General features: G+C 47.5%; 2 protein-coding genes across 7 annotated transcripts in view; both read right to left on the bottom strand.

Annotated features, from left to right (window-relative positions):
* Nucleotides 1-11,630, bottom strand: part of Rbm28 (RNA binding motif protein 28) — a 28,992-nt gene extending 17,362 nt beyond the window's left edge. For 2 of the 4 annotated variants that reach the window (XM_042696010.1, XM_042696009.1), the window contains exons 1-8: nt 11,419-11,630; nt 8,949-9,107; nt 8,587-8,681; nt 7,854-7,929; nt 6,898-6,990; nt 6,162-6,233; nt 2,353-2,515; nt 2,032-2,186 (exon numbers count right to left, since the gene is read on the bottom strand). In XM_042696010.1, the coding sequence (XP_042551944.1) occupies nt 2,032-2,186; nt 2,353-2,515; nt 6,162-6,233; nt 6,898-6,990; nt 7,854-7,929; nt 8,587-8,681; nt 8,949-9,107; nt 11,419-11,536 (931 nt within the window). In that variant the 5' untranslated portion in view covers nt 11,537-11,630. Of the gene's footprint in view, nt 1-2,031; nt 2,187-2,351; nt 2,516-6,161; nt 6,234-6,897; nt 6,991-7,853; nt 7,930-8,586; nt 8,682-8,948; nt 9,108-11,418 lie in introns of all 4 variants that reach the window. The other 2 variants (XM_042696011.1, XM_042696012.1) reach the window with 2 other exon arrangements.
* Nucleotides 11,631-17,685: 6,055 nt separating this feature from the next.
* Nucleotides 17,686-26,140, bottom strand: Prrt4 (proline rich transmembrane protein 4). Of its 3 annotated transcripts, XM_042696030.1 has the most exons (5): nt 25,501-26,140; nt 25,288-25,392; nt 24,876-24,960; nt 19,830-20,097; nt 18,535-18,795 (listed from the first exon to the last, which is right to left on the bottom strand). In XM_042696030.1, the coding sequence occupies exons 1-5, from the start codon at nt 26,138-26,140 to the stop codon at nt 18,616-18,618; spliced, it is 1,278 nt and encodes a 425-aa protein (XP_042551964.1). In that variant the 3' UTR covers nt 18,535-18,615. The 3 variants fall into 3 exon arrangements, with proteins under 3 accessions (XP_042551962.1, XP_042551963.1, XP_042551964.1); XM_042696028.1 differs by having other exon boundaries at nt 17,686-20,097; XM_042696029.1 differs by having other exon boundaries at nt 17,686-20,056; nt 24,838-24,960.
* Between the last annotated feature and the right edge of the window lie 330 nt (nt 26,141-26,470).

A 26,470-nucleotide genomic window follows, 5' to 3' on the forward strand; every position in this document is an offset into this window, starting at 1 on the left:
ATATATATATATATATATATATATATATATATATATATATATATTATCATGCATCCATCTGACAAATTTTCTGGGTGGAAGAATGTTAACTGGCAGCAGAATCTGGACTGCAGATGCAGGATCTCACTGTCCCTTTGATGGAAAGGCCTTGACTCTAATGTGACCACCATTCTATTTTCATGAAAGTAACTAATATCTTTTTTTTCCTCTCCTTTTTTTTTTTCCTTGGTGTGGAGGGCAGTACTGGGGTTTGAACTCGAGACCTCATGCTTACTAAGCAAGCACTCTACTACTTAAAAACGACACATTACTCCTTTTTGCTTTACTTCTCAGGAAAGAGCTCATGTTGTTGTTGTTGTTTTCTTATAAGTTGGCCTCAAACTTTCATTTTCCTATCTACTTCCCACATTGCCATGATTATAGGGACATACCACCAAGTGGCCCAGCTTACTGACAGAGATGTAGTCTAACTTTCTGTGCAGGCTGGCCTTGAAATCCTCCTAATCTCCATCTCCCAAGTTAGATTCCATCTACTGTGCCCAACCTTCCTCTCATTTCTTTTTTATTTTTTATTTTTATTTTTGTCGGTCGTGGGGCTTGAACTCTGGGCCTGGGCGCTGTCCCTCAGCTCTTCAGCTCAAGGCTAGCACTCTACCACTTGAGCTACAGCGCCACTTCCGGTTTTCTGGTGGTTTACTGGAGATAAGAGTTTCACAGACTTTCCTGCCTGGGCTGGCTTTGAACCTAGATACTCAGACCTTAGCCTCATGAGTAGCTAGGATTACAGGCGTGAGCCACCAGCGCCCAGCATCTCATTTCTTATATAGTCAGACCAACAAGCAGATTTACAGAAGTGGACGCAAAAAAATAAATAAATGGAATCAAAATTTTAAAAATAAAAAGTGAAAAAGGGAATGAAATTGATTGTAAGCATGTGTAGGAATGTAACAATGAACTCTCCCCACTGTATAACTAATCTAAGGTAATAAAAAGAAGTGCTAAAAAAAATCTTTTTAAATGTTCATCCCATAAAACAACGTTATTAGCTATTTCTCATTTTGTAATGACCTTTCTCAGTAAATGAGTTTATTTTCAACAAGGTAGCAATGAGGACTAGTAGCAGTTTTTTTTAAATGCTCCCAAAAGTCCTTGTTATGAACTCAAGTGTGTCCTTCCAAAATATAGGTAATTGAATTAACTTCCAATGCTATATTATTTTGAAACAAAGACCTTGAGAGGTAGTTACGATTAAGTAGGGTCAAAGAGATAGCGCCCTAATGAAATAGGACTGGTGGTCTCATAAGAAGAGGAAGACACACCAGTTTATTGTTGCTAGTTCTCTCCATCCCAAACCCATACCCAAGCATGAAGGTAGGGAGGACACAGTGGAAGGGAGCCACCTATGGCCAGAAAGAGCCTTCTCACCCCCAGAACATGAGACAAACACTTCTAATGTCTCAGCCGCCCATCTCAATTCAGGAGTTGTTTAAAACCCACTTTGGTGTCAACATACAGGACATCCTGTTTATCCAGACACTCATTCAACTCAGACAACCAAGAAAGGTGGTACCTCTTCCTAAATTCCTCAAGTCTTTATCCTCAGATACCAAGCCAAACTCATTTAAAAAACAAAGCAAACAACAAAAATACAAAAGAAGTAAAAAACTTAATCTAAAAGAAAGGGTCAGGGGGCTGGGAAGGTGGCTCAGTGATAGAGCACTTGCCTTGCATACCTGAGGCCCTGGGTTCGATTCCTCAGCACCACATAAGCAAAAAGAAAAAAGCCGGAAGTGGCGCTGTGGCTCAAGTGGTAGAGCGCTAGCCTTGGGCTGAAGAGCTGAGGGACAGCGCCCAGGCCCAGAGTTCAGGCCCCACGACCGGATCCAAAAAAAAAAAAAAAAACAAAGGGTCAGAAGGTTTCCCATTCAGTATTTAATCATAAATTTGACAGACCTTAAGAGTCCTGTTTAGAAAGAGGCCTAGTCAGAACTAACTTGGAGTTTACAGGGGTTTATGAAGATCCAAGCAAACCTTCCTCCTCCTCCTCCTGTTCTTCTTCGGTGCTGTTAGGACTCTGCGCGAGTCCCTCTTCTTCATCAACGCTACCTCCTTCCTCCAGGTCACTGTCCTCATCAGAAGGGTCCTCCTCCTCACTGCTTCCAGCTGGGGCTGCTCTTTTGACTGCTCTGCAAGGGCACAAGTTCAGATCTACACATCTGGGCTCACAAAGGGCCTCAACTTCATTATACATGTCAACTTGCAATGAATGGGAGCAGGAAGACAAGAAATGTTTCCTTTAAGAGAAAATTTTGTATTTTTCACTAGTGTTTCAGAACAAGCTGAGCTGCTTACCTCTTCTGAATCTGTATACGTTGGGTAATTTTTGATTTTTTAGTCTCCTCTTCATCTTCATCATCCTCATCTTCAACATCCCCATCATCACTTTCCTCCCCTTGCAACCCTGCATTCTTTTTAACTGAGTTCTGGTGTTTAGGTACACAGCTCTTCTCTTCATCTATGGAGAAAGATAAAAGAAAGTTAGGAATGTTAGGAATTTGTTTAATATCTAACAAGGTCTGTTTGGGTTTGGGTTTTTTGCAGGGCCCCACACTTGCCAGGCAGGTACTCTACCACTGGAGCCATGTCTCCTGCCTTTTCTTATTCATTATTCTTAAGGTGGGGCCTTGCTTTATGCACAGGACTATCTGGGTTGAGTTCCTCCTACTCCCACTTCCCTGCCACTGAGAATGACAGGGGCATGCCAATGTGCCCAGACATTGTGGTTCCCGCATAGCTAGACTACCAGGCCTGTGCCACCACACTCAGCCACTGGTTGAGATGGAGTCTTAAGAACTTTCATACACAAGAGGGCCTCAAACCAGAACCCTCTGATCTCAACCTTCCCAACAGCTAGGATTCTAAAAAGTGTGAGCCACTGTGCCCTGCTCAAACTAGGTTTGGGGTTTCTTATTTGTTTCTGTGTATGTGTGTGTTTCAAGGCCTGAAAGCTATCCTTGTGGTTGTTTTGTTCAAAGGTAGTACTCTACCACTTGAGCCACAGCTCCCTTTGCCTTTGCTGGGTACTTACTGCAGATAAAGTCTCAAAGACTTTGTTGCATGGGCTAGCTTTGAACTTTGATCCTCAGATTTCAGCCACAGTGCCCAGTCAAACAAGGTTGTTTTAACAGAAGTACTTAATTTTCTGAGTTCCTAGTTTATTTGGTTTTTCAGAAGGTCATGAATTTTTTTTTTTTTTTTTGGTCAGTCATGGTGTTTGAACTCTGGGCCTGGGCACTGTCCCTGAGCTCTTCAGCTCAAGGTAAGCACTCTACCACTTTTACCACTTGAGCCACAGTGTCACTTCCAGTTTTCTGGTGGTTAATTGGAGATAAGAGTCTCATGGATTTTCCTGCTCAGGCTGGCTCTGAACCACAATCCTCAGATCTCAGCTTCCTGAGTAGCTACTAGGATTACAGGCATGAGCCACTGACGCCCAACTAATGAATTTTTATTACTATATAACCAACCCTCAATATCTGTTGATTCTAAATCCTGAACTTTTAAAATATTTTACCTGTACTGAAGATGTACAGAATTTTTTCTTGTCATAAACTCCTACACAATTCAATATAACAACTATTTGTATAGCATTACACTGTATTAGGAGTTGTAAGTACAGTAAGCCTGTCAAAATGAATACAGTTTTGACCAAGTGCAGTCAAAAAATGAATTTTAATCTGGGTGCTGGTGGCTCACCCCTGTAATCTTAGCCACTCAGGAGGCTGAAATGTGAAGGTTCGAAGTCAGCCTGAGTAAGAAAGTCCCTGAGACTCTTATTTCCAATTAACCATGAGAACACCAGAAATAGGACTTTGGCCCAAAGTGGTAGTATGCTAGTCTTGAGTAGAAAAACTCAAGCCCTGTAACCAACAAAAATAACAATAATTTTTTAATCAAAAGAAATTTTAAAACTAGTCAGGCGCCGGTGGTTCATGCCTGTAATCCTAGCTACTCAAGAGGCTGAGATCTAAGGATCGCAGTTCAAAGCCATCCCGGGCAGGAAAATCCATGAAACTCCTATCTCCAATAAACCACTAGAAAACCGGAAGTGACGCTGTAGCTCAAATGCTGGAGCGGTTGCCTTGAGCTGAAGAGTGCAGGGACAGCGCTCAGGCCCGAGTTCAAGCCCCACAACCAACCAAAGAAAAAAAGAAAATTTAAAACTAAAAAATTCAATTCCTACATGTGCATTATACAGCTCATATGATACAGAAAAGCTCTCAGCCAGCTCCATGTTATTGTCAGTTACATTTAACTCATATAATTGCTGAGAGCTTCATTCCCCTTAATTTTGTAAAAATATGTCTCCAAAAAGCAAGTGGTGCCCCAAAAACAAGATAAAAGTTATGGTAAGCTTTCAAAACCAAAAAGAGGATGTACTAGGTTTAAGTGATACAGTGAAAATTCTTGATTTGTTGGCACTCTGATTTGTTCCACTTTAGTGGAAATGGGTGGCCATATGGGGAAAAAAATGAATCAAGCATCCACAATATTTGAGACAAAGAGCATGAAATATAGTTTTCGGTGAATAGTATGAATGTGGCAGTAATGTAGCCTATCCCATGTGGTTTCCAGGCTATGGATGATCATGGTGACAAAACATCAGCCCAGTTAAGTTCAAGGTCTTGGGTCTAAACTCAGTACCAAAAGTTATGGATGCTCAGACCCATTGTCACTGACTCTGCAACCTGAGCATTCATTCACGGTTTTTCCTCAACAGCAAGCAATCTGGTTTACTGCAATCTATAGATGACTTACAATACATCCAAGGATTGCATAGCGTTCCACACAAACCTATACCATCTGATAGAAGGGACTTGAGCATTCAGTATTTGATATCTGAGGAGGATTCTGATACCAATTCCTCCAAGTCTACCAAGGTATGACTACATGGAAAAAAAGAAAATGTTTTTCACGGGCTGGGAAGATAGCTCAGTGGTAGAGCGCTTGCCTTGCATGCCTGAGGCCCTGGGTTCGATTCCTCAGCACCACACAAGAAAAAAGAAAAAAGCCACAAGTGGCACTGTGGCTCAAGTGGTAGAGCGCTAGCCTTGAGCTGAAGAGCTGAGGGACAGCGCCCAGGCCCAGAGTTCAGGCCCCACAACCGGACCCAAAAAAAAAAAATCAAATATTTACTCATCAACATTGAAAATACTTCTGACAAAAAGATCATAATTGTTTTTGTAAGCCTTTGCTTAACAAATTTAATGAAGTTGAAATCTAAAGGAGAGCTGCTAGCTTAGACTAGCCTCTTGTTATTTAAAGGAAAATCTGGAAAAAAAACAAGTATTTTTTGTCATTAAAAAAAATTGCAATACACAAAAATAAAATGCTTTAGTCATAAAACAAAACAAAAACAAAGAAAATGGGGGAGTGAGGAAAACAAAAGACAAAGCAAAAAACTTTCATCACTCAGATTCCTCTAAACTTTGTCCCATTCATTAGACACTTGAAGGGTAAACTGAATATAAGTAACAAGTGAACAAGTCTGCAAACAGGCTACTACTTGCACACCACAGCCAGCACAACACTTACTGGGGGCTGCCCTCAACTGCAGCCTCAGTGAGTTATACGCTGTGAGATTCAAAAACTAATTGTTTTCTATTGAGAATGTACTCTGTGCTTGAACACTTGCCTAACATGCACAAGGCCCTGGGTTCAATTCCCAGCACCAAAGGGAAGGGAAGAAAAAAACGTGAATTGTTTCCTAAATATAACTCAAGTTTTTAAGTTACTCTGTTCTCAATGGTCCTTACTCCCTATGAAAAGCTGGGAAAAGAGACCCATAGAGTGAACAATGAACTTGAGCTCAAGGTCATCTCTACTCATGTCTATACCCCAGGAATGGCTCAGACTCAAAAGATCCAATGTTTGAGAATCTGATCACCAGATGGTACGATATGAATTAATACACAGCCTCACGCTCATAGAGCCCACAGAAATTCAGTGTTTTCTGAATAGTATGATTTGTTCTTTTGGCTACTCTTGTGCCTTTGGCATATCTAATATTCCCACTCACAATCAGATTTCCTTATACTTTTAGAATAAAAACAAGAATTTTTCCACTCTCTCACCCTCTACCCAACACTATGACACCTTACCTGGGGCAGAAACAGCCTGGGTATCTTTATACTTGTCTTTCGCCACTGCCCAATCCACAGCCACAGTCCGTCCTGTCACAAAAGTAGCATGAGAAAAGCTTTCCTCCTTTTAACATCCTTACTTCCTATAAAGAACTTCCTACCCACCAAAGATAGTCATGGAATCAGTGAAAATGAAAAAACTCAAATTCAGAGTGCTAGTGCTTAAATGAAGTCCTCGGTAGGGAAATAGAAGCAGAAGGATCCTAAGTCTGGGTCCAGCATGTACACCTAGCAAGACTCTGTTTCAAAAGCAAAACAAAAAAGCTCCCCAAAGCTGTACTCTCTTTAATCATTAACCTTACTAACAACTAACAGAACCCGAAGTCACTATGCATTTTTTTCCCCTGCACAGTATCTAATGCTAACAGTCAGTTTAATGTAATAGCCCATGGACCCTAAATAGAGGTTGCAACCAAGGTGAAGGACTCTAGATACCAACCTACATTTATGTGATTATTTTCAGAGTATTTGTTGGGAATTTCAAAGCATGCTCACCAAATAAAGGAAGAATCCTAGCATGGATTCTTTTAACTTAAACCTTAAATCAAGTACTAGAGACACTTCATCAAAACAGCTACTGTATTACTGCTCTGCAGTGAAACTACCTTTGGAGCATACAGAAAAGTGGGTCACTGTGCGAATTCACCCAAGCTCCCAAAATACTGGGTCAATAGTACCAGTATAGAAAACTTACCTTTTATCTCCTTCATGTTCATGCCTTTGAGGGCTTTTCCTGCTTCTAAGAGGTTTTTGAACTGAACAAAAGCAAAACCACGCATCTTTCCATCTGTGTACAAATAAATTAGAAGCAGGAGGTGAGAGCCAACAGAGTACTAAGAAGGAAATTAGAGCAACAAAGCTGGCAAGATGACTCAGCAGCCAAGAGAGCTAGTCCTCAAAGCAACAGTTTATACTCTCTTGTTGGGTAAACTCTGATTCAGACTTGTAGAGAGCCATGAGTCAATGCCATCAGTAACTAAACTTCTAAAACTAAGTCTTATCTAACTAAAAATACTATCCAGAGAATAGTGTTATTATTTAGGTTTTTTACTCCTTTCAAGCAATGTGTCAGATACCCATAAACGTATCTTCATGTTCAAAAAAGCATGCCATGAAGCCTGCATTTCTAATTCAAGGGTAATTTGGAAAAAGACGTGTTTAAACCACATGCCAGTGGAAGACGTCTGTAATCCTAGCTACTCAGGAAGCTGAGATCTGAGGATCACAGTTCAAAATCAGCCGGGTCAGGAAAGGTCATGAGATTCTTTTTTTTTTTGGTCATGGGTCTTGAACTCTGGGCCTGGGCGCTGCCCCTCAGCTCTTCAGCTCAAGGCTAGCCACAGCGCCACTTTGGCTTTTTCTGCTTATGTGGTGCTGAGGAATCGAACCCAGGGCCTCGTGCGTGCAAGGCAAGCACTCTACCACTGAGCACCTTCCCAGCCCCTTGTGAGATTCTTATCTCCAATTAACCTCAGAAAACCAGAAGTGGCGCTGTAGCTCAAATGGTAGAACAGTAGCCTTGAGCTGAAGAGCTGAGGGACAGCTCCCAGGCCGAGTTCAAGCCCTATGATTGACCAAAAAAAAAAAAAAAAAAAAAGGCATGTTAAGTGATATTAATGCAATACACACTAAATAAAGGCAATCTAGTACCTGGCTTCCTTGGGATATTTACTTCCAGCACAGCACCAAATTGAGCAAATACAGTTTTCAAGTCATCTTCTGAACACTGGAGCCAAAAAATGAAGGAAGATGAGAAATATTATCACATCAAGTAAACCTGAAATATCAACTACTAATTTATCATTTTTTTACTCCTTTCTTAATTTCAAGATTAATATATCAAAGAGCTGTGCGTGAATAGACAACATCTTATTTGTATCTAAGAGGCCAAAAAAGACACCAGGTGCAAGAGAGCTATTTCTGTACCCCACTTTCTCAGAAGCAATTTCTCCAATTTGAAGGAATCATCTCAGTGTCTTTAATAATTTTTTTTTTTTTTGGTCCGTCATGGGGCTTGAACTCTGGGCCTGGGCACTATCCCTCAGCTCTTTAGCTCAAGGCTAGTGCTCTACCACTTAAGCCACAGCGCCACTTCTGGTTTTCTGGTGGTTAGTTGGAGATAAGAGTCTCACAGACTTTCCTGCCTGGGCTGGCAATGAACCTCGATCCTCAGGTCTCAGCCTCCTGACTAGCTAGAATTACAGGCATAAGCCACTGGCACCTGGCTTTAATAAATTCTTATGGTCCCATATTTTCAACATGCTAAGGCTCATTCCCAGGAGGGATAAACCCAGTAAACACCATCATAGTGAGATGTTCCACCAATGAGCATGCCTTAGCACCAAGGGCCTTCCTAACATGATGTTGCTTCTCTGTCACTTACCTTAAAGCTCAAGTTCCGAATAATTAACCGGGCTTTCTTATCTGCTATTTTGGCTTTCGTAGGCTTTGGCTCCTTCTTTGGGGACTCTGAATTTTCCAAAAAGAGAGGCTTATCAAGTCTATGCACCCATTGATATCACAGTAAAATGTTACAAGAAACAACAGCAGTAACACAGCAATAAACATTCACTCTCCAGGAACAGCAGATTTTTCAAGACTAAGATGGAGACTGATTAAAATGAGGGACAAAACATACCAGATGATTTTGGATATTGAAAAGGAACTAAGACTCACGGTTCTCAAAGTTACTTTCCCTTCTCTCGTTTTCACAGTGCTCTTCCTCACTCCCAGGAAGAAACTCACCATTTTTCCTCTTTTCCTTGGGCTTATTCCTCAGTTTTTTCTTGGCCACGGTCACATTGATCTTGCATCCTTCAAAGGTAGTAATTTCCTTGAGGGCCCTTTGAACATCTTCCAGCATAGAGAAAGTGACATAGCCAAAGCCTCGACAAGTCTTACTCCCTGGAACAAGGCAAGAAGAAAAGGAGTGAGTAGGGATGGAAAGGACAGAGAATCGTAGCCAAGAGAACAAAATCTGTACATCTACAAAGCCTAAACTAGCAGATATCCTACACGAAGCCATGTTGCAATCACCGAGACTCAGGAGGAAAAGAAACAAAGCTGTTGCAGCCTCTTTTCTATCTTGCCTAGAAAGCATTAGGCTAATTTGGGGGTTTGTTAGCTCTTCTTTTTTCCCCTGTCCTGATAATCCAAAGAATATGGAAGCTATATGCTATATATTAGGCACCCTCAAAGAAGACCTCAACATCCAACAGAATGAAAGATCATCAAAGAAGAAAAGAAAGTACAGTGAACTCTGAAAATTCAAATATAATAACAGTCTCTCTTTAGAACAGTTCAGCAATAAATGCCTTAGGTCCTGGCAAAAGAGCCTCAAACAATAAACACTGCTTTTGGAACCTGTAGACTTTACCATTATTACTAATACCTTAGCTATTCTCCATTAAAAGGCCTGGGCACTGGTGGCTCTCAGTAGGCTAGGATCTGAGGATTGCAGTTTGAAGCCAGCTAGAGCAGGAAAATCTGTGAAATTCTTATCTCCACTAAACCACCAAAAACACAAACAACAACAAAAAATGAAGCAGAAGTGTAGCTCAAGTGTGAGAGCAATAGTCTTGAGCAAAAAAGCTCAGGGACAGCACTCAAGGCCCCAAGTTCAAGCCCCAGGATTGGCACTATTTTTTTTTAAATAATTCTCCAGGGCTGGGAATATGGCTTAGTGGGAGAGTGCTTGCCTAGCATGCATGAAGACCTGGGTTTGATTCCTCAGAACCACATACACAGAAAAAGCTGGAAGTGGTACTGTAGCTCAAGTGGTGGGGTGCTAGCCTTGAGCAAAAGAAGCTCAGGGACAATACTCAGATCCTGAGTTGAAGCCCCAGGACTGGCAAAAAAAGAAAACCTCTCCAATTCAGTGTCAATCTCTAACCCATTTTACCTCTCTAACCCATTTTACCTTCAGAACACTCCAAGGTAGGTGAAATGATACCATCCCTTTGTTCCAAAGAATAATTCAAGACAAGGGAAGTAAAGGAACTTCTCACTGGATGTTAGCAGCTGAATTAATTACTGCTCTCTAGTGCTCTGGATCTTATCACTTAATTCTCTTCCCTAGTCATTTCCCTCCGAGAACCCTGGCCTCCCTGCTACTCTTCTCTTCCCATGTAATAAGCACTCTCCCGCTCAGTATCCTCCAGCTTGCTGTTTCCTCCATTTGGACTGCTCTTCTCCCTGAAAGGGAGGTTTTCTCCTTCTCATCCCAGTCAGGCCAAGGCTACCCTCACACACACATACACTACACAGCTATTTCCTATCCTTCTCTTATGTTTCAGATCCTTACCATTTACAACCTTTATTGCTAATATTTGTTTACTGGCTGTCTTCCTCCACCATAAAAAAAAAAAAAAAAAATGAAGTATCACGATTTATTTGTGTTCTGCACTGCTACAGCCTGAACTCTACACCCTGAGAAGAGTTAACAGTGTAGTGGAACACACCTATTCAGCATGTTGAACGGATGAATGAGTATCATACTGAGAGTTCAAGTCAGATGACCAAATTCTGGATCCACTACTTAACTAGATGTACAAACTCAAAAGTTACTAATTATCCTTAAGGTCCAGATTCTTGTATGTAAAACAAGTTCAAGAATCTGCAGGAGGAACTGTTGCAAAAATTAAGTGAGGCAACCTGCAGTAAGATTGCTGTGAAAATTAAATGAGACAGCCAGGCGCCGGAGGCTCACGCCTGCAACTCTGTCTAACTCAGGAGGCTGGGATCTGAGGATCGCGGTTCAAAGCCAGCCGGGCAAGAAAGTCAGGGGGACTCCAATTAATCACAAAGTCGGAAGTGGCGCTGTGGCTCAAGAGGTAGAGCACTGGCCTTGAGCAAAAGGAGCTCAGGGGCAGCACCCAGGCCCCAGAGTTCAAGCCCCACCACCGTCCAAAGTAAATAAATACTAAATAAGTACTAAGCAAGCCTGTGTCAAACTCAACCGACAGTCTAACCAGTACTTTATGAAAAGCTATTTCATCGTGCCTAAATAAGATCGTGTAAGGGAAGGCGAACGGTAAAAGGAAAGCGAAGAGACCCCAAGATGGGCCTGTCTAAAGCAGAATCAGCTTCAGAGAAGAAACTCCTTTCCCAGTCCCTCCTCCTGGGGGCGAGTAAGGAAAGAGTCGCTCGGGCCCTGGAGCTTGGGAAGGGAGGTCGCCCCTCCCCACGCGGGACCCCGGCCTCCACCCGCCCCTACCTTTCTCTGTCACCACGAAGCACTGCTTCACCGGCCCCACCTGGCTAAACAGCTCTTCCAGCTGCTCGCTGCGGGCCGAGGGCGGGAGCCGGCCCACGAACAGAGTCAGGCCGGCCATGGGAGCCGGGAAGCTGAGGCTGGCAGCGAGACCAGAACCAGAACCCAGTCGGGCGCACGCGAGTAGAGGGAAGCGCCTCAGCGGTGTCACCACGCCAAACTGCCGGGTGACTCCGGAAGTGCTCGTTACTCAAACAAGTCCGGAGGAAAACTTAGTAGGGAGCGGAAAGAACGTTCCGGAGAGGGGGAGATATTATAACCGGGCGGGCGTAGCTACAGGCTCCACCCAGTCTCTACAGGCTCCTCCCCCTCTCAGGATCACACCTCTTCCACTTGATGTCCTCCCTCTCTCCTTCCTTCCTTTCTTCCCTTCCTCCCTCTCTCCCTTTTACTCTCCCTCCCTCCCTGTCTCTTCTCCCTCCCTCTCCTCCTCTACTCTCCCCCCCTCCTCCCTTCCTCTCTTCCCCTCTCCTTTCTTTTCTCTCTTCCACCCACTCTCTCGCATTTCCTCCTCTTCCGCCTTCTCTCTGGTCTCTTTCATTCCCTCCTTCACCCTTCCCTTCCCCTTCCTCTCTATCTCTCTGTTGAGCCTCACCTCTAGATACTTTTTTTCTTCCATTTTCAGACAGCTGGCTAGCTTCTACTTCCATCCTTTAACCTATGCCTCTTCCCTCATAGCTGGGATTACAGACACATTACCACCAATGGCTTTTGCTTGTTGAGATGAGATCTTGCTAAATTTTTGCCATAGCTGAACCACCATATTTCTGATCTCATCCTCCAGAATAGCTGGAATTGCAAGTGTGCACAACTGCACCTGGCCCCAATTTCACCTCCAGGACATCAGCCCCAAATTCACCATGACAGGAAGAAGTCATTTTTCCCTAGGCTTTACTCAAGAGCTGTCATAAAATTGATGTTCAATAAATATTTTCTGAAGTGTCTCCACAGATTCCCAGGTTGTATGCTGAAACCACAGAATACCATGTCATAGACACAGGTATGTAATACACATCATCTGAAAAATCCTCATGTCCTCAGAGAATAAAAAAACTACTTATGTATACACAAATGACACATAACTATTCTTTCAATAAATACTTACTGAGCTCCTGCTATATACTAAACAGTGATAAAAATGGTGAGCTAAAAAGGAAAATCAAAGTCCCTCCCTTCATATTAGAATACAATCTAATAAAGAGACAGAGGCTCACATCTGTAATCCTAGCTACTCAGGTGACATAGCTGTAAGGAAGCCAGCTGGAGCAGAAAAGTCTGAGAAACTTTAGCTGGCAAAACATCAGATTGGAGACATGACTCAGTCGTAGAGCACTTGGGAGCAAGCTGAGCAAGAGCAGGAGGCCCTCAAACCTCATTAACAGCACATGTGCATGCATATACACACACCTCAAAAATAGACATCTTCTCTGCGATCACCAGAACATCGCAAAGCCAACAGCACACAGCTTACACACAAAGACAGACCTAAAGCCCAGCTCCACCAAAACACAGATCTTTCCCCAGGATTGCTTATCAGGCAGACACCTAACAGAGAGGTCTCCCTGGGCGAGAGGAGATTTGGGTGCTCCTGGGGTTCTGGAATACAGTGTTGCTACCCATGAGACTTAGGAACTGATAAACATGCAAGAATGTTACACTGTAGAATACCTGGCTTTAAAAGTACCTCAAGGAGTTTTTAAATCATTGCTTTTTTTTTTTTTTTTTTTTGCCAGTTCTGGGGCTTGAATTCAGGGCCCGGGTGCTGTCCCTAAATGTATTTTATCCCTAAACTTGTAGTGCTCTATCACTTGAACCACAGCTCTACTTTCAGCTTTTTTTTGGGGGGGGGGTAGTGAATTGGAGATAAGAGTCTCACTGCTTGGCCTGTCCTTGAACAATGATCAGATGTCAGCCTCCTGATTACAGGATTATGGGTATGAGCCATTGGTACCCAGCTTAAAACATTACTTCTTTCTCTTTTTCTTTTTCCTTCTCCTCCTCCTCTTCATCCTCCTCCTCCTCTTCATCCTCCTCCTTCTCCTCCCCCTCCCCATCTCTTCCTCCTTTTTCTTTTGTTGATCATAGGACTTCAACTTAGGGCCCGGGTGCTGTCCTTGAGCTTTTCTGCTCAAGGCTACTGCTCTATCACTTTGAGCCGTAGCTCTACTTCTTGTTTTCTGGTGGTTAATCAGAACCAAGAGTCTCACAGACATTTCTGCCTGAGCTGGCTTTGAATCGTAATGCCCATATTTCAGCCTTTTGAGTAGCTAGGATTACAGGCATGAGCCACCAGCACCCAGCTTAAATCATTACTTTTTTTTGTTGGTTGTGGGGCTTAAACTCTGGGTTTGGGTGCTGTCCCTGCACTCTTCAGCTCAAGGCAAGTGCTCTACCACTTGAGCCACAGCACCGCTTCCAGTTTTCTAGTGGTTTATTGGAGATAAGAGTCTCACAGATTTTGCTGTCCAAGTTGGCTTTAAACCGTGATCCTTAGATGTCAGCCTCCTGGGTAGTTAGGATTACAGCGTGAGCCACTGGTCCCTGGCCAAATCATTACTTTTAAATGACAGCAGAATGGTAGTTGGAAAGTGCAAAAGGCATGAGAAGTTTCCCTTTCTCCTCAAGCCATATTCACTTTCAATACATTTGTGATGAATAATCGTTAGTGATGGGAGAGAAGAAGGATGCAACACATCCAATTTATGAAGCCCTAGCCAGCTCCAAGTAAGTAATATGTGCTTCCAAAAAAGTTATTTTTAAACAGATAACTTAAGAGATAAAACATTAGAATACAAAACAGGTTGTTGAGACTACTAAGTTAATTCATCCTGGGTAAAGATACACCTATAGACAAAAGGAGTAAGTTGGACCATTTGAACAAAGTTAGTTTAGGATTCCATATTCTTCCTTCTTTTTCCTCTTCCCCTCCCACCCCCCACCACCCTTCACCCTCTCCTCTGCCCCCAGCATCATCTTAGGTATCAAAATGTCATGCCCAAAGACTACATTTTAAATCTCAGTCCTCATCTGTTAAGAGGGCTTCCAAGAACTGGCTGCAGTATGTACAGGGAAGAGAACCTAGAGAAATTTTTCCCAATACCTATCTGCAACACTCCGTACAGATGCTGTCTTTAAAATGCTAGACCAAAAAAAAAAAAAAAAGCTAGACCATAAAGCTGAACTATGTCCCTGTGCCCATCAGGGGGCAGCAGCTACCCACAGTGCAGGGTTCTGTGCCTCTCTAGGAAGACAACAGGACACCTGCCCCCTGTCCAATCTCCCCTCATTCAGACCTAGGTCCCATCTATTTGCCAACCCACTCTCAACCCAATCCATTCATACAAGAAAAGTACATGATTTTTCAATCAAGAATATTTGCTCATCCATCTCCCCAGCACACATGCAGCGTTCTTTATTAAATAGCAGGAGTCATAGAACCTGCTACGCGGCTTCCAAGGGAAATAATCCGCCGGCCGGCCCCTCATCCATCACTGGAAACCTGGAAAGGAAGTAAAAGGGTCCTGGAATGTTCTCAGCCTCTCCCAGAAGGAAGGCCTTCTGGCTCCACTGTTCCCTGCAAACCAAATCAAACCTTCCATAATACTGTTCTCATTCTTCCCGTTTCTCATAACTGGAATTAATTACTGTGCTATTTTAATTATTTCTGTGATTTGTTGTTTAGTGTTTGCCTTTTCCCAAAGGACTTGTGACTTCACAAATCAGAGCTAGTATACTTATTGTCCAACTCTATCCCTAGCACTAGTGCATGGTAGAATGCAATAAATGTGTGTGTGTGTGTGTGTGTGTGTGTGTGTGCGTGCGCGTGCGCCTGTACTGGAGCTTGAACTCAGAGTCTGGTGCTGTTCTTTAGCTTTTTTTTGTTCAAGGCTAACACTCTTCCACTTGAGCCATAGCTTCACTTCCAGCTTTTTTGCTGGTTAATTGGAGATAAGAATCTCATGGACTTTCTTTCGCTGGGCTGGCTTCAAACTGCAGTCCTCTACTTTGGACAAGAGATAGGGTAAGATCTAACCAGTATCTTGGCCTCTTTGTAGACTCAAAGACCTGAGATAATTCTTTTTTTTAATTTTTTTTTTGGTTGGTTATGGGGCCTGAACTCTGGGCCCCGGTGCTGTGCCTCAGCTCTTCAGCTCAAGGCTAGCACTCTACCACTTGAACCACAGCGCCACTTCCTGCTTTTTCTGCTTATGTGGTGCTGAGGAATGGAACCCAGGGCCTCATGCATGCAAGGCAAGCGTTCTACCACTGAGCCACCTTCCCAGCCCTGAGGCAATTCTTACTAAGAAAAATCAGCAAAGTGTTGAGACTGATGAACAGCAGTCTTTATTCCCCTGGCCTCATCCTTCCTCGCCAGCCCCATTCAGAAAGCTCAGAGAAAACAAAAGTATGCATTAAAGAGAGTCATACCAAATGGGGGCGCTTGGGAATTAGGCTGCTCTGTTGGGTGAGGTTGTGCATGAATTCAAGAACCCTGATGGAGGAGGGCGGGGAGAGGAAGCAGCTGTCCAGGGTTAGAGTAAAGAAGAGAGGACCGAGAAGGCTAGGTGTGAACAGAGCCAGGTGTGAGGCAGATGGAAGGAAAGTGGAAAGAAAGGGAACAATTGCTCAAATCTGCAAACACACTCCTTACGTGACACAATACAGCGCTGGTGCTGGGCCTACAACAGCCACTAGGACACCAGTGAGAAATGTCTGTAATTAGGAGGCTGGCAGTTCTCTGGGCCTCAGCCCAGAGTGACGATGCAGCAAGAATTTCTGAGCCATGCTGAGCCAGGTAATGGAGAAAACACAGACAAAAACACGCCAGGCCCATCTTTCAGCCCTGCCTGCACCACTGCCTCCCATTTCTCTTCCCCACTAGGACTCTTACTCTCTCCTACACATGGCTGGCTCCCCTCCTCCCTCCAAGGTCTGAAGTCCTGGATGGATGCTCCTCTCAAACAAGACAAAGCTTCATCTGGAAGGAGAGCTGTGCTTGAAATCTCCTATTAGTGCATCTGACCTGGCCTGGCCAATGGCCCAGCCCCTCTAGGGTTCCCCGCCTGCTTTGCTCTTGGTGCCTAGCCTCTCTTCTCCAATTCCCACCAGCTATGTCTAGAATTGGAAGGAAAAACCACTTGGGTTCCTGTTTTTCCACTTTGAGTTTAATGTACATGCCCCTGCAAATCTCCTTGTGATATGCAGGATATCTGCCAAAACACTGTCAGATTTTCATTTTCAAACCTAATCCAAGACCCTGCTTTTTGTGCCATTCTGAAGCACTGAGTTGAAGCTGAATGACCAATGCGTGTTATATAGAGCTCCAAGTCCAATGCAGCAGGAAAGTGCCTGTTAATGGGATGTGATAGTGTCTAGGCTGGAGCTGGGGGGGGGGGGGGTGAAAAGTGAAGGCTTTTTCCAGTGAAGCACCACATCCATAGCAGATGACAGCTCTGCAGGGAAGGGGGCTGTGGTGGTGGTTTTGAGTCTAATCTTGAAAAGACCCTATTGATGGTTGAAGATAGGTTTCCTTTTTGTGGATCCCAAACTATAGGGATGTGACAGAGATGCTGCTAGAAAGTCCAGCTCATGGCAATCTGGCACTTTCACTGGTGTATACACATTTCTAGCCAGTTTCTTTTTTTTTTTTTTTTGTCAGTCATGGGGCTTGAACTCTGGGCCTGGGCGCTGTCCCTCAGCTCTTCAGCTCAAGGCGAGCGCTCTACCACTTGAGCTACAGCGCCACTTCCGGTTTTCTGGTGGTTTATTGGACATAGGAGTCTCACGGTCTCTCCTGCCCGGGCTGGCTTTGAACTGCGATCCTCAGATCTCAGCCTCCTGAGTAGCTAGGATTACAGGCGTGAGCCACCAGCGCCCAGCTTTTCTAGCCAGTTTCTAGCCAGCTGTTTTCCAGGATCTGCCACCAGGCTCCTAGGAATGCTCCCAAGGACTAAGGAATTCTGCCACACCTCTCAGGACTGTGTTCCACCCCTATGAAAAGCCATTTCTGGGGAGTCAGATAGGTCTTCCCAGACCCTTTTCAGAAACCTCCCTCATCCCAGCCACAGGGCACACAAGACTCCCTGGTCTTATGTGAAGGTCCTTGGGGTCTGAGGTAAACCCACCCCATTCCCACTTCTGATGCACCCACTGCGGTGGTGATCCCAGTTCAGCTTTCCCAGGAAGGCCAGCACATTCTCCTCTGAAAAATACTTTATTGATAAATTAACTCTGAAAGCGTTCACCTCCCACCCAAATGTTGTAAGGTCTCTTTGAATGAGTCATAGACCCTTCTGTGGGGAAAGGATCCATGGAGGTCAGGGAATCTCTGCACGTGGAGGCTGGGATTTCCTGGGCATGGCAGAGGTGGGTATGGGGCTGAGGCAGGGCCTGGGGTGTTCTGAAGAGAGCCCTCTCACTCAGCACCAGAATAGGGAGTGGTGGTCAGAAGTGCAGCACCGTGGAGCTTTATTGCTGGTGAAGGCCAAGGAAAGTGGGACAACCCCCCCCCCTGCCAGCCTGAAATTGCAGCTGAGGGCACCAGTGTCAGGGCTCCAGAGAAGGTGGCACTGATTCCCAATCCACAGAACCTGGCTGCTGACCCACTCACTCACCCAGTGTGGCCCCTGGATGGGGAAGGAAGTGGGGAGAGGTATCTGAGCCAGACAGAATTGGGCAAGGGTTACAGTGTGCAGGTCTTGGGCAGAGCAGGCGCCAGAAAGGGGTGAATGGCAGGCGGCAAGTTGGCCACCTCTTCACAGGTCTATAGTGTCGCTGCCCATGCTCAGCTCGTCAATCTGTCGGCAGGCATCCAGGAATTGCTCCTGCAGCAAAGCCTCCTCAGCCTGCAACTCCGCAGCAGGCTCCGGGGAGTCGCTGGAAGGTGGGGACAGAGCCTGGTAGGATCCCGAGGCCGGGAGGCTGGGGCTGCTTCCGGAGGGTCGCGGAGGACTGAGGATGCAGACAAGTGGACAGCGCGGGGGTCTGTCTGGGCTGGAGCAGAGCAACATAGACGAACTGTCCCTTGAAAGTCCGCAAAGCGAGCCCGATGAGGGGCTGCTGCCTGCCGGCCAGGCCCCAGGAGAAGGAAGCTCCGGGGGCGCTGGAGATCCGGGGGCCTCCTCCGACCTACCACTGGGCCTAATCCCTGTCTGGGTCCCCAGCGAGGTGGTGGGGTAGAGACCGAGCCCAGGCAGGGCTTCGCCGAAGGCAGGACCCTGGAAAAGGCCGGGCGCCAGCAGCGACTCGCTGCACAGGGCCTCCTCGATGCTGCGCCGCAGATTGATGGGAGAAGGCGGGCGGAAGTCCACCGTGCAATCGCTGCAGGGGGACGAGGCCGAGGACGGGGCGGGATTGGCCGCGGTGCCTTCGCAGCCTCGGCAGCCGCCGCCCTGCAGCAGGAGGTCAGGCCCTGGCCCTGCCAGGGCGCACAGCTGCAGCAGCTCCGCGTCGCCACGTGCGATGGCGCTCCCCAGCGGCTCCTTGTCCCGAGGCCCGGCGACCCAGCCTCCCGGCAGCAGCGGCGCTGCATGGCCCGGGGACAAGCGGAAAAGCTTGGCCCAGCAGCGCGGCGGCACGCGGGGACTGCAGAGCGCGGGGTAGAGACCCAGCAGTGCCAACGGGAGCGCGACCCCCACCTCGCCCAGGCGCAGACCTAGCTGGAAGGCCCACCAGGGCCAGGGCCCCTCCAGGCCGGGTTGGCCTCCATAGCCCAGGGCATGCAGCACCTCGTAGCCCTGCAGGGCTCCGCTCAGCAGCCCGAAGGTGCCAGCCACCGGGGCCGTGCGCGCCGCGCGCCGCCAGGACTCCCGAGGGGCGAAAGGGCTGCGCGCCTGCGGGACAGGGGTAGCGCCCTTGAACCCGGATCCTCCCAGGGGCGCTCCAGCCCGCCGCCGCCGCCCTCCCCAACAAGAGAGCGCCAGCAGGAGCCCAGAAAGCAGGGCGGCGAGGAAGGCATGCAGCCCGCGCGAGGCGAGCCTCAGGGGCCGCAGTGGGTGGTGAGCAGCGCTCCCCAGAGCGGCCGCGGCCGCCAGCCCCAGCCCCAGGAGCAGCAGCGCCGCCAACCCGGCGGGGCACCGGGGCGGGCGCGGCCGGGCCAGCAGCAGGCAAGCCAGCCCCAAGCCAGCAGCCAGGCAGGGCAGTGGAAGGTCCTGCAGCAGCAGCCAGGCGAGCACCGGCAGCCGATCGCGGTGCCCGTACGCGTCGTAGAAGAGCGGGAAGGCCCGCGTGGTCCCAGCCGAGAGCAGCAGCAGGTCCAGCAGCGCCAGGCAGGGGGCGCCAGGCGGGCAGCGCCAAGGCAAGAGGGCTAAAGCCAGCAGCGCCAGCAGGGCCACTAGACCGAAGAGCGCACCTGCCCCGTACACGTGGGCCTCCCAGGCCAGCCCCCATCGTGCCCTGGCCTCTGCCCAGTCGGCCTCCAGGGTTAAAAAGAAGAGTGGCACTGGTGAGGCTGGAGACTGCTCCTCGAGGCCGGGCATCTCTCCGTGTCCACAGGGCTCTGGCTCACACTTGGGCTGCTCTGAAGGGTTTCCCAGGCTGGCAGGAGAGGGGTCATCTGAGTCAGGGGTGGAGATAGTGGGGTCTGTGGGGAAAACAACATTTGGCTGAATCGATTGCACAGCCCTGTCTCCCCCCCTCCCCCCCCCCCAAGCCCCCAGTAGTCTGAAAGAATGATCGAATGACCGAGTGTCCATCAGAACATCTAGAAGGCATTCGGAACCTATTTGTCCTACACAGGAGACTCGCAGACATGTTGGCATTTCACTTTCCCCTGCCCCATTCCAACCTCTCAGGCTGAAGCTTCAGTTCTTGCCTGTATACCCATCCTTTGCTCATTTCCCTCCCTCTCTTTGTGTTTCTACTGAAAAGGAGTTTTCTTCAGAAGTCCAGAACTGTACAATTGGAATTAAAAAAAAAAAAATGGGTGGCTCCTTCCAGTCCAGTCCTTACACCAGAAAGAGAATTTTATGAGAACAGGATTTTTGTTTTCTTTGCTCACATCTCAATCTCTATGACTAAATGATTTGTGGCACCCAGTTGGCACTGAGCAGATAGCCATTGAGTAAATGAAGATTCTGAGGCCCTGCAGAGGCAAAGAGACCTGTACAAGGCCACAAATGGGCAATGTGTAACCAGAATCCAGATCTGAGCACCAATCTGAACATCTTTCCAAATCCTCCTCTTAATACTAGTCTGCTTAATTTACCTTCCTGGTGCCTAACTTTCCACCTTGGCACTAGGAGATGCTTCTCCTGCCCTTTTTTTTTAACAGCTCCCCAATTTGTTCCTGTCTCAAGTAACATGCATATACACCCACAGAGCCGGAGGAGAGAGGTAAGACCTCCTGTCTCCAGGACTCTAGAACACCATTCCTTCTTGCTCATTGCCATTTCTATCAGCTACACCTCCATTTTCAGCCAGTGTGTGGTTGTGGACTCCATGCTGACTCATCCACACAGCCATTGCTCGAAGGCTCTTGTTATACATGCCTCTTGGGTTCTCTCCCCATTTTACAGAAAGTGACATTGACATGGACTCGGACTCCTGTGAGTCCCAGAGAGTGTCTTTGAACTCTTGGAAAGGAACAATTAAGGAATCACAGTAGGCTGAAACTCTCGGGTGTGCTGGGGTTTGCTAACTCAGGCCCTTGCTCCATTCTGTGCTCCAACATCTCTCTACATCCCTTGGGGAAAGGGGGACTCAACTAAGCTGGGTGGGTGATTTTGATCTCACGGAACAAGAGAGGAACAGCTTGGAGTTAGACTTGGGGATTCTCCCCAGAGTCAGGCAGAAGAGAAGATGCTGGAAACTACTTTCTCCCTACTCCCATCTCTCAGGCTCATCAGAACTGCAGCTGCAGCCAAGATGGAGGAAGAAAGGGTGGTGGTGAAGGGCAGGTTCAGCCTTGTGGGAGTGGAGAAAAGGACAGAAGACAGATGTGGAATGAATTCTCATACTCTTGTCCCAACTGCCTGGCCATCCTCCAGATGGGCAGTACTAAAAGGCACCGGAGCAACTCTTCCCCCCTCCCAGAAAGCACCAGCTCACACTTAGGAACAGACAAAATACAGCAGCTCTGAGAACAAGGTAATGAAATGGGGGGCATAAGTCAACTCTGGGCTGGGGCGGGGGGAGGAGAAGAAGATGGAATTGGAACAGCCAGAAAATTAAATATATACAGCTCTCTGCCAACTGCAAATGGCAGCATGCACCCTGCTTCCCATTCCTTCTCATTCCTCAAATCCAAACTGTGTAAGAATGCCTGCTGCAAAAGACAGTTATGAGGATAAATGAGATGATGTGTGTGAAACTCTACAGTGCCTGGTATGGAGAAAAAAATCATTCAGTATATGATTGTGACTGGCATCATTATTTTTGGCTAATGTTTATCATGGATTAATCATGAGCTTGTGTTTGTGTGTGACCACTTCCAGCCTCAAACTACTCCTTGATTTAACTAACTGAAGGCTGTAGTATAGATTAAAAGTCTTTGGCACATCCTAAACATGTCTAGAAAGACAACCATCTGTCAAATGAGTGAACATCCACATATTGACTGGGTTATAAACTCTGTTTGAAGACCACCACGTTGATGGCCTAACCACCCCTGAGCACTGACAGCAGCCATCAGTTAAATGAGAAACCATTCAGCTGGAAACTGGGTGGTGATCAGGGAGGGCAGCAGTCTGGCATGGGTAGGATCACATACATCCACTCTGCCACTTCTCATCCTCTGTGTCCCACTGATGCCCTGGTCTAACCCACTGCTTCTGCAAAATGCTTTGACCTTTGTGAGCTCTGCAGAGACATAGAGGCTCACAGCCTGGCCCAGATCGCTACTTCACAACTCCCCACCCTCCTTGCTCTCTACATAGATGAGTACAGCTCTGTGAGGTCAGCTTCAGTATACCCTCTTCCAACATCACTGCTCACCTGTGGGCCCCAAGAAACCTATCTGTCATCTCCATTCCCAAGTGCTATGACAACTACAACAAATTGCAACATTCATAAGAATCCAGAAGGGGAATAAAACCAGAAAATAGGCTAAGTACTAGGGCAGCTCAAGTGTCAGAGGAGTTTGGAATTAGAACTTCTTCCAAGGGTCCTAAATACCCAGATCAACACACACACACACACACACACACACACACACACACACACACACGGGCCAGGTATGGGTAGAAACAGATGAGAGAAAGCCTAACTTCTGCCTTCAAAGAATCTCTTTGATATGATCCCTGCTTTCCCCATTTACAGCTTCCTTCCCCAGAAGAGCTGTGTGTTTTGCTCAGAAGATAGTGATATTCTCATCCTGCCTTCCCAGGATCCCTCTCCTAGACAAGCCACTCCTCCAGAGAAGTCCCACTCTGGCCTGTGGCCCCTCTTGACCTCTAGGATGCTAGAGGAGATGGGATGTCAATTTGAGTAATCGGTAAGGCAGGAGCTGGCTGGGGAGGGGCAGGGGGAGGGACCAGCTGGTTCATGGAAAAGCCAGACCTGATTATCCACCAGCTGCCCAGATCAAAGAGCTCTGGAATTGAATCTCCACTCTAGGTTCTGGAAGCTGTAGCCTGGTTAGTGGCCTGACGCCACCCCTCTCCCAACCCCCACTTCCAAGACTGTGGAGAACTGATATTCTTTGCAGCAGTGACACCCAAAATATTTAACAACTGAATGTCCTAGGTGCTGGCTAATGAGAACAGAACAGAGTCCTGCCTGCCAGCTTTGTCAAGGGGTGGGAGTGGGGTCACTGCAGGGCACTGAGGGTACTAAGTGCTTATCAACCAGCCTAAAGTGTCTTGATATGTTCCAGCCTGCTATAACTGCTGGGGTATGGCTAGGCTGAATACAACCTCTACCCTGGAGAAAGGGACCCTGCTCAAGGAATCCAAGGTGTGAATAACACCTAGCTTAGAATCCAAGGTGAATAACACCTAGCTTAGAAAACTCCTAGAGGAGACTCAAAGAGACTGTCTTTAGTCCCTAACTGCATGACACTACTTCTACCAACACACACACATACACACACTCCTAGTGTGAGCAAGGAAGGGTTGGCTCTCTCCCTGGGAGACCTGCAGTCCTCCTGGATTTATCAGAAAGAAGCAGGGCTCCTGCAGCCACCAGTGAAGAGTGGGGTAAGGGCAGGGCTGGGCAGCCTCTGATAGTGTCCAGACTCATTAAACCTGCCTGGCCAGCACTGTCACCCAGGCCGACAGACTGCCTGCCAGCATCCATCCCCAGAGGCACAGACTCCTCCCTGCTTGCTTACAGCAGATCCTGCCTCTGCTGCACACTGGTTGAACAGTAGGGGGGAGGGGGGAGGGCTGGCTCCTCACCTACCACCAAGGGAGTACCATGATGGTGGCTTGAGGAAGCCAGAAAGGCAGAAGAGATGTCTACTCTGAGACTGGAAGAAGTCAGAGGGCCAGAGACATCCATGGCTCAGCCTCGTATGACATCACTGAGGCTTACATAGTTACAACAAACCCTTAGCAGAGCAAAGCTAGGCCAGGAAATCCCTCCTCATGGCATCTGCACCCTCTACTCAGTGGGTTGTGTTGTCACCATTGCCTGGAGCTAGGGTGTCTGCAAGGTTGGATGCAGCGGGATATTGGGATACAGTGAGGGAAGAGAAGCAGGGGTAATAGGTATTATTTAATGAACTACTTTGTGCCCAGCACCGTGTCAAAAGTTTACATTTTCTGGAAGGTTTACAGTTCCTAGGCAAATTCAGTACTGTCACTAAACCCTAGTTACACAAGAGCACTCCAGCTCAGGAAGATTAAACACCTGCCTAAGGTCACCCAGTTCAGAAACAAACAAAGGGACTCACAACCAAGTTTCCTGCTGCCCTGGCCTGTAGTCTTTGCTCTGTACTACTCTCTTGTCTGCCTGCATGTTCTAAAAGGGTCCCTTGAATGAAAGTGACATTTCTGCTCACGGTCTCCTCTTCAATGCTCAATAAGGCACTCAGCTCTGCCCATATCTGACTGCATGTCATGTCCAATCAGATGGAAGAGGAAAGGGCCCCAAGGTTGAGATGGGTGGGAGCAAAAAAGGCAGGCCAGGCCATCTAAGGTAGAGGATGAGGTGAGTAGAGAAGCTATGGAAATCATGGAGTCCTGTATAATTTGGCCCTGATCCCTCTGTCCCCTTTCTACTCTATCTAGGATAGAGGATCATGACTTACTTGTGTGGGACTTTCCCTGACAACACTTATTAGACCATCAATATGTATATTTCCCCATCATGATGATGAAAAGAATGGTGATTGCAGTTGTGAGGACAACGAACTACAAGATCCCAGGAATTCATGTGCAGTGAGCACTCAATGAATGTCAAGTTCAAATGCTCTTTACTTACCATGTTGCATGGGTGTTGTCTCTGAAGTAGAGCTTAACAAAGTGGCTGAGTCCAGGTGGCCTGGGCTTGAGAACTTCCTTTCCAGGAGAGGTGGGAGTGGGGATAGAGTTGTGCCAAAGAACCCTATAACAGGAATACATGGGGCTCAAGAGCCACCCTCCCAGGAGGCCACAGAACTTTGGAGAAAAACTTGTCTTCCAGAGCTTGCCTAAAGGAAGTCAAGAGTCCCAGGAATTGTAGCTCATATATTTCTTGTGCTAAGCTACCAGCACCAACCCAGAGTCAATACAGCAAAAAGAAGTCTCCCCTATAACACAGTACCCCTTTTCTAGGGCCTGGGAGAAGCAGAGTGTTCCCTTGGGCCAAGAAGAGAGTGGTCAGGCCACTAGCACAGCGCCTGGCCTGGGGATGCTCCACAAGTGTTTGTTGTAATAAAAAAAGAATGCTCACCTGGAGAATCTGACATTCTGGAATCTGAGGTTGGGAGTGTCGTTGTTCCTGGGAGGCTAAAGCCTGAGAAATTCCGGACTGGGGGCAGAGTAGTACCAAAGAACCCTGCAAAAAGGAGACCAGGCTAAAGCTGCCTCCTACCTGCCAGAGGGCGGTGGGTTCTTAACAACTGGAGCCCAGAAGTGGTTCTGTTCAGCTGTGGTAGGTACTCACCAAAGGGTCCCAGGCGCCCAGCAATCTCTGCCAGGCTGGCCCGCAGGCTGGGGAGCAGGGGCAGTGTTCGATGCCCGAGTGTGGGGGCTGCACCTGCTCTCAGCGCCACATCAAACTTCAGCTCCAGCTCACTCTGCTGGGGTCTGGGAACAGTGGATGGAGGTGCCGTGGCTGTCAGAGCAGTGGCCCAGGTCACAGTGCCCGTCCTGGGATGATAGGAGTCAGCGGGACCAGAGAGTGGCGATGTGGACTCCGGAGGCAAAGAGGAGGCCCAGGGCGTAGAGCTGCCTTCAGCAGAGCCCCACTCGGAGGGAGAGTTCCCCAGGGAGCCTACCAGCAGTTCCCAAAAGGGGTCAGTCCTCAGTCCACTGGCCACCTCTTCCCCTGACTCCTGGCCTGGACCAGGCGAGAGAGGTTGGGTCTCGGTGACAGGATTCCCCCACACAGCAGCAGGTCCCCGAAGATGAAATTTGAAGTTTAGTCCCAGGTTGAGAGACAGCATAGAGGACTCGCTCTGAGGTGGCGGGGTGAGTGTGGTGGGAAGGGCGCCCGGGACGGAGGAGGCAGGCTGGGGGCCCACAGGAACAGCAAGCACCACCCAGCAGAACAGCCCCAGCCCCAGGCAGCCCCGCCCCGCCATGGCCCCACGTGGCCTCAAGGTGGGCAGGGTCTCACTTCTTCAGAACCTTTTGAGCAGATAGCCCTGGAGGGAGGAGAAGCTTTGTGAGTCCCGGCTGCCACCCTCTTGCTTTCCCAGAACAGAAATGCCCCCCAGAAGCTTCCAATCTCAGAGACGCAGGAGGTGGGGGTCAGGATGTAGTATGTTCTCCCCAGGAGGGAGAGCGCTCTTCTGTACCTCCAGGCCCCAGAACATCCCAACTCTTGCCTCTCAGGGACTGAAATGGGACTGCAACCCTTGGTCCTCATCCTCAGCAGAGAGGAATGGCTTGAATTCTCAGACCAGAGCTAG

The sequence above is a fragment of the Dipodomys spectabilis genome, unplaced genomic scaffold, assembly GCF_019054845.1.
Source record: "Dipodomys spectabilis isolate Male_0828 unplaced genomic scaffold, ASM1905484v1 ptg000197l, whole genome shotgun sequence".
NCBI classification, from domain to species: domain Eukaryota; kingdom Metazoa; phylum Chordata; class Mammalia; order Rodentia; family Heteromyidae; genus Dipodomys; species Dipodomys spectabilis.

Excerpts from the sequence above, each read along its gene's own strand:
- Prrt4 (XM_042696028.1), bottom strand. The coding sequence starts at position 26,140 with ATGGCGGGGCGGGGCTGCCTGGGGCTGGGGCTGTTCTGCTGGGTGGTG. Across the intron at positions 25,393-25,500 it reads TGGGCGCCTGGGACCCTTTG|GGTTCTTTGGTACTACTCTG; the intron begins GTGAGTACCTAC and ends TCCTTTTTGCAG. Across the intron at positions 20,098-24,875 it reads CACCTGGACTCAGCCACTTT|GGCTGTGCAATCGATTCAGC; the intron begins GTTAAGCTCTAC and ends GGGGGGAGACAG.